Raw genomic sequence first — 7527 nt, 5'->3', positions numbered from 1 at the left:
TTAGCTGGATTAATTTGGTGGTTGAGTTTATTTTAAGTATTTGTGTCCAAATTTTGGGGCGTAACAGGTAATCACGGATTACTGGCCGGTTATGATGCTAAATCTATAGGGACGGGTTTGGGTCGTGACAGAGTGGTATCAGAGCACAAGTTATACCGCACAAACGCGTCCAAATGAGCTATAGGGTATCCTAGAAAAGCAATTAGCCCATTACATGAGCATAAATGAGTGCGTGTGGATATAATATATGTATATGAATTAACATACATGAATATGAAACCATATTTCCTATGTTTATTATTATCATGTTTTATATAGTACAATGGAGAATGCAAGGAATACAAATGAAACTGAATCATTTGAAACAAGAATTGCAAGATTGGGAAAGAATGGCTGAATTATTGACTGAGGCTCTAAGACAACAACAGAATCAACAACCCCCACTTCCTCCTCTGATACCAGTACAGCCAAAACCAAATGCTAACGATGATGTTATTGCTTTAACACAAAAGTTTAACAAAATGAAGCTACTGACATTCCAGGGAGGACTGGAACCACTAAAAGTCGAAGCATGGATCCTAGAAATTGAAAAGTTATTTGAAGTATTCTCGTGTTTCGAGGCACAAAAATTGTTGTTGGCTACCTTTACTTTACAAGAAAAGGCAAGACGATGGTGGATGCTTGTGGATGAAGATAATAATGCGATGATTTGGGCTCAATTCAAGGAAGCATTCTACGATAAATACTTCCTTCAATGTGTTCGTGACCAAAAAGTGACCGAATTTGAGCAACTAAAGCAGGGTACCATGTCAGTAGCAGAATATGAAGCTAAGTTCACCGAGCTTGCTCACTATGCACCACACATGGTAGACACTGATTATAAAAAGGCTAGAAAGTTTGAGGGTGGACTTAATGTAGAGATACTTGATCGGTTCAATGTCCTGAAATTACTTAAGTACGTGGATGTCCTAGATCGGGCTATCATAGCTGAGACAAATGTTGCAGCATTAAAACAAGCTAAGATGCCGGTGACTGAATGGTGGGGTAAGAGACAAGGTTTCCATTTCAAAAAGGGCCGGAACAACTCATTGAATAAAAAGCAGAATACAGGGTCAATAAGCAGTTCCAGCCAAGGCAACAATTCTATACCGCCTTGTCCAGAATGAAGCAAAAGACACAAAGGGGTTTGTTATAAAATCTCCGGGGCATATAGTTAAAGACTGTCCTCTTGTATCTCAGAACTTTACTAGACCTGTAGCAAGTGCTGCAGCATTAATCGCTACACCAAAACCCAATTCTAAAGTTACTAGAAGAGAAACTTTGAGGCAAGGCTGGATGTTTGCACTTGTACCAGGGGATGTGCAGAACACTGAGATAGTGGTGTCAGGTATACTCCCTATTTGTGCTCAAAATGCTTATATTATGATTGATTTGGGGTCTACACACTCGTTTGTCTCGCATGCTTTTTCACGAAAATTTAATAGACCACTAAAACCTATGAACTATTTATTAGCTATATTTTCACCTACTGGGGGGGGTCCATGACTTGTGTTTATGTGTATCCTGCATGTGAGATTGTTATTGGAGATGTGCTTTTATATGTTGATTTGCTGCCTCTAAATCTTAATCATTTTGATGTAATTTTGGGAATGGATTGGTTAACAAAACATCATGCCTCCATTGATTGTGTGACAAAACAAGTTATTTTTCGTCCACCTGGATTGCTTGAATTTGTATTTAATGGAGTTGGTGTTGTACCTTCCACATACTTGATTTCATCTATGAAACCATTCAAATTGATTAAAAATGGGTGTAAAGGGTATTTATGTTGTATATTGACCGTGCCTGTTGATACTAAAGCTAATGTGGACAGTATTCCTATAGTCAGAGAATTCCCAAATGTGTTTCCAGATGAATTGCCAGGGGATTTGGTTGACAGGGAAATTGAGTTCACTATTGAGGTGATACCGGGTACACAGCCAATTTCTAAAGCTCCGTATAGAATGGCACCTACTAATTGAAAGAGCTGAAAATCCAATTACAAGAGTTGTTCGACAAAAAGTTTATCAGGCCTAGTACATCACCGTGGGGAGCTTCTGTCTTATTTGTGAAAAAGAATGATGGTTCATTAAGACTTTGCATTGACTACCATGAATTGAACAAGGTGGCAGTGACGAACAGGTATCCGTTGCATCGCATTGATGATTTATTCAACCAATTGCAAGGTGCGCAAGTATTTTCAAAATTGATCTTAGATCCATATACTACTAATTGAAATTCAAAGCTGAGGACATTGAAAAGATTACTTTTCGAACAAGGTACGGTCATTATGAATTTCTTGTTATGCCTTTCGAAGTTACTAATGCGCCTAATGCATTTATGGATCTTATAGCCATTCCTCGACGAATTTGTGGTTGTTTTTATAGATGACGCTTTGATTTATTCCAAAAGTAAAGAAGAACATGAACACCATTTGAGAATTGCTTTGCAAACTTTGAGAGAGAAGAAATTATATGCAAAACTGACAAAGTGTGAATTTTGGGTTGATAGTGTTATATTTTTGGGATATGTAATTAATAAATATGGCATTTCAGTTGACCCACAGAAAATTGAAGCAATGGTAAATTGGCCTAGATCGACTAATGTTACTAAAGTCCGGAGTTTCTTGGGTTTGGCCGGATACTACCAAAGATTTGTGAAAGATTTTTCTAAAATTACTTTGCCTTTGACTTAATTGACTCAGAAAGGAGTACCGTTTGAATGAACCGATCAGAGAGAGTTAGCCTTTCAAGAATTGAAGACTCGACTTGTGACTGCACCGATTCTCACCTTACCCTCAGGTACGGATGGATTTACTATTTTTAGTGATGCTTCTTATAAGGGTCTGGAGTGTGTATTGATACAGAATGGGAAAGTGATAGCATATGCTTCTCGACAATTGAGGCCACTCGAAAAGAACTATCTGACTCATGATTTGGAACTTGCCGCAGTAGTATGTGCATTGAAAATTTGGCATCATTACTTGTATGGGGCAACATTTGAGGTTTATACTGATCACAAGAGCTTAAAGTATTTCTTTACCTAGAAAGAGTTGAACATGAGACAACGGAGATGGCTGGAATTGATAAAAGATTATGACTTGCAAATTTTGTACCATCCAGGGAAAACTAACACTGTTGCTAATGCACTTAGTTGGAAATCAATTGGGAATTTGGCTTGCTTACTTACTGGGCAAAGAGAATTGCTACATGACCTTGAGAAATTGGAAGTCGAAATTGTTTTGCGGGAGCAAAGTGGGCCATTGGCTGTTATTTTTCCTCTATCGGCGATTCTTGAAGAAATTAGAGAAAAACAACAACAAGATGAATTTCTGAAGAAGATTATTAATGAGCAGGAATCCAAACCAAGGCCGGATTTTGTTTTTGAACATGGTGTATTGAAATTTCAAGGTAGATTATGTGTACCAAATGATGTTGACTTGAAAAAGCGAGTTTTGCAAGAAGCCCACAGTTGAAGACTTGCTATCCATCTAGGGAATACAAAAATGTACCAAGATTTGAAGCTCAATTTTTGGTGGCTGGGAATGAAAAAAGATATTGTTGAGTTTGTATCAAAATTCTTACATTGCCAACAAGTCAAAGTCGAGCATCAACGACCTGTTGGATTGCTCCAACCACCGCCAATATCGGAGTGGAAATGAGAACATATCACTATGGATTTTATCGTTAGACTACCTCGCTCCATTGGAGATATGGATTCAATTTGGGTCATTGTTGACCGTTTGACTAAGTCTACTCATTTCTTATCTATCAAAACAATTTATAATGCGGATAAATTGGCTGCAATTTACATTAGTGAGATTGTTAGATTGCATGGAGTGCTTGTGTCCATTGTTTCTGATAGGGATTCGAAATTCACATCAAGATTTTGGCAAAGTTTGCAAACGGCATTGGGTACTGAATTGAGATTGAGCAGTGCATACCATCCATAGAGAAATGGCTAGTCAGAAAGAACAATCCAAACTCTGGAGGACATGTTACGCATGTGTGTGCTTGATTTTCAAGGGAATTGGTAAACTCACTTACCTCTAGCTGAATTTGTCTATAATAATAGTTTTCATTCAAGCATTTGTATGGCGCCTTTCAAGACATTATATGACAAAAAATGTCAGTCTCCCATTTGTTGGGCTAAAGTTGGAGATGGGCCTTTACTTGGGCTTGAGATTGTACATGAAATAATGGAAAATGTGAAATTGATTCAATAAAGATTGAAAACTGCACAAAGCCGACAGAAAAGGTATATGGATGTCTGAAGGCGAGACATGGAATACGAAGTGGGTGATCATGTTTTTATTAAGGTGACACCAATGAAAGGGTAGACTCGCTTTGGAACCAAGGTATGTTGGGCCGTATGAAATCATTAAAAAGATTAATCCAGTGGCTTATCAGGTAGCAGTTCCTTTCGAATAAAACATATGCATAATGTCTTTCATGTTTCGATCTTGCTGGATTATCTTCGGGATCCTTTTCATGTTATTGAGCCTACTCATGTGGTATTGAGTCATGATTATACGTATGAAGAAATGCCCTTTTAGATTGTAAACAGACGGATCAAGAAGTTGAGAAATAAGGAAATTCCGTTAGTTCAAACGTCCTAAGGAGTGGAGAATGTGACAACCGCCTCTTTAATTACGTAAATTAATTATATTAATTATATGCTTATTGCTAATTATGTGATTATGTGTTAATTGTGAATTATGTGATATATGCTATATTCATTGGTTGGTATTGTATTGTTATTGTGAATAGATAGGTTAGAGTGACTTTAAACCTGTCTGATTTGTTAATTTGAACAAGTTAGAACTAAGAGATTGGAAAGGAATTAGAGCCTAATTCACCTTAGCATAATTTAACTTAATGTAATTAAAATTATAAGGTGATGAGGCTTAATTAAATTGAGTGAATTTGAGTTGCATTAAATTAGTGTGTTTTATTATTAACTTAAGTTAATCTTGAAGAATAAGTATTAAAGGAAATAAAAAAAAAAATCCTACTAATCAATTGACTAAAGAAGAGAAGTAGTGGAGTTGCTATATACATACACGTAGAGAGAGATGATGAGAGTGCACTTGGTAGAGAAACTAGAGAGAGCTTAAAGTCCAAGGGAGGAAAAGAAGAACTTGTAAAACTCTTGAATTGATCAACATTTGACAACTTAGGTAAGGTTTCCCTACAAATTCTTGCAATGGTAGCTTATACACTCATCATCTTCCAAGATACAAATTTAATTGAGAATGAATTTATAAGTAATTAGAGGTTTGCTCATGATATTAACAGTTTAGGATATGCATGTCTTGGTATGGAAAAATATTGACCAAATTAACTTTACATAGGTGCATGCATGGCATCATTCATGGATATTTGATTTCCTCCATTTACATTCTTGTATGGTTTTTCAAATTGAGAGGGAATTCCATGGAAGTTTGAGTTTAAAAGCTTACACTTGCATGTTTATGCAAATACATACCAAAATGAGGATTTGATTTATTTACTAGTAATTTGGTCATTGTTTACAAGTTTTGATTTGTGTTCCATGGTCAAGGTTCAAAGTCTAACATGTTTCTATGAATTTTGGTAATGAATTGCATGAAAATGAACTTGATTTTGCAAAGAAACACACTGCTCAAACATAACAGTTTTAGGACTGGTTGTTTGGCATCGCTGCACATGTGGCCTAGGGCCTCACACGTGTGAAAACAAGGCATTTCTGCAGAGCACACAACATCATATACACATGCGGAGACAGGTGCGGTGATGGTCCTGCACATGCGGCAATAACCCTCGCATGTGCGGCCCCTTTGGTCAACTCTAGTTTGTTTTTTGCTCATCTTTTCCAACTTCCGGGCTTCTATTTGCATGGTTTGAAGGTGCTTTTATGATCATTTTCATCTCACACGTGCATTAGAGTGTATAATTGAAAAATTAGAACCGAATTAGTAAAGACGAGTAGTTATTGAATAAGTAACAACTGAATCGAATAGAATTGGCTAGCGATATGAATGTCATTGAATTGTCGTGCTTGAATTTGTTTGTTAGGTCGGGCGATGCTTCCTTAGTGCTTTATAGCACGTGTTCCACGGAGCCCACTGTGAGTAATAATGTTGTAAAGATACGTTCAAATTGTATTTATTTTCTGAATGATAAATTATATTATTTTTAAATGATTACTTCCTATCGCTTGAATGATGATTTTCTTTTGAATTGTATTCGTGGCATCCATAGTGTATTGTTATTGTTATTGTTATTGTTATTGATATCGTTATTGTTACAGAGATCTCTGTCAGTTCTAAATCTTGGAACTATTCAGTGTGTTTGGTTTCAGTTTTCTAAATTCAATTTTTTGAAAATTGAGTTTTTTGTTTTTTGTGTTTTTTTGTTTTTAGTGAATATTTTTTAAATTTTAAGTAATTTTTTTACTTTTTTAGATGCACTTTACGTAGATGTATCTAAATAGTAAAATATTTTAAAAAATGGGCAAATTACATATACTCCCCTTGAGGTTTAGCTAAATTACAAATACCCTCCTGAGGTTTGAGAAATTACAAATTTCCCCCTGAATGTTATATTTGCATAACAAATTAGGAGGTAATTTGTTATGAAATATAAATCTCAGGAGACAAATTGTTATGAAAATACAAACCTCAAGGGGCGAGATGTAATTTCCGAAACCTCAGGGGGTATCTGTAATTTAGCCAAACCCTGAGGGAGGTATATGTAATTTGCCCTTAAAAAATTGATAAATACACAAAAATACAAAAATGTAATAATTTTTTTTTTTATATTTTTTGGTATTTAGTGTATTTTTTAAAGATTTTTTTTTCACAAATATTATACTTTTTAAATGTGTTTATGTTAGGTGTGTCTAAACATTTTAAAAAAATTGCTTAAAATATTAAAAAAAATTCATTGAAAACATTAAAATATGAAAAATAAAAAAGTAGAATTTTCTGAAAACTATTTTCTGAAAACTGGAACCAAACAAGCTGATTGTTATTGTTTTATGGCCATCAATTGATTGTTCGGTCTTTAAGACCTATTGTATTGTATTGTTGCTATCGGATGCACCACGTATATAACACCCGCCTCTTACTTAGCCGTTAATTTTATAATTAATCTTAATTATGTATCTATCTATGCATTATATGCTTATTTATGTGTTATAAGCATCATATTTGTCGACATATATGCTTATTTATGAAAAAGACCTGTTTGATTCGTTAAATTGTAGGGTTATAAATTAATTAATGGACTAGGTGAGTAGAGTTGATTCACCTTAATTAGGTTAAGTAGTAATTTAATTAATTAGTTAAGTAATTCAAGAAATGAGACTCTCATTTAATTAATCCAAGTTAAGTAACTTAGATATATATATATATATATATATGCTGAACTCAATAAGAGAGAGAGAGAGAGAGAGAGAGAGAGAGAGAGAGATAAAACCTGGGGGAGTTAAACAGTGTTCTAGAGT

The 7527-nt window shown here is 35.0% G+C and overlaps 1 protein-coding gene across 1 annotated transcript; it reads left to right on the top strand.

Annotated features, from left to right (window-relative positions):
* The first annotated feature begins 344 nt into the window (after positions 1 to 344).
* Positions 345 to 3514, top strand: LOC145822696 (uncharacterized). Its single transcript, XM_082920468.1, has 4 exons — positions 345 to 1056; positions 1259 to 1387; positions 1861 to 1971; positions 3162 to 3514. Exons 1-4 carry the CDS (start codon positions 345 to 347, stop codon positions 3512 to 3514), a joined length of 1305 nt encoding a protein of 434 aa, XP_082776594.1.
* The last annotated feature ends 4013 nt before the right edge of the window (positions 3515 to 7527 follow it).

The sequence above is a fragment of the Camellia sinensis genome, chromosome 1 (genome assembly GCF_055761805.1).
Source record: "Camellia sinensis isolate YWXY chromosome 1, ASM5576180v1, whole genome shotgun sequence".
Classification (NCBI taxonomy): domain Eukaryota; kingdom Viridiplantae; phylum Streptophyta; class Magnoliopsida; order Ericales; family Theaceae; genus Camellia; species Camellia sinensis.
Note: the sequence above shows the minus strand (reverse complement) of the source record. Positions and strands in the feature narration are given on the sequence as shown.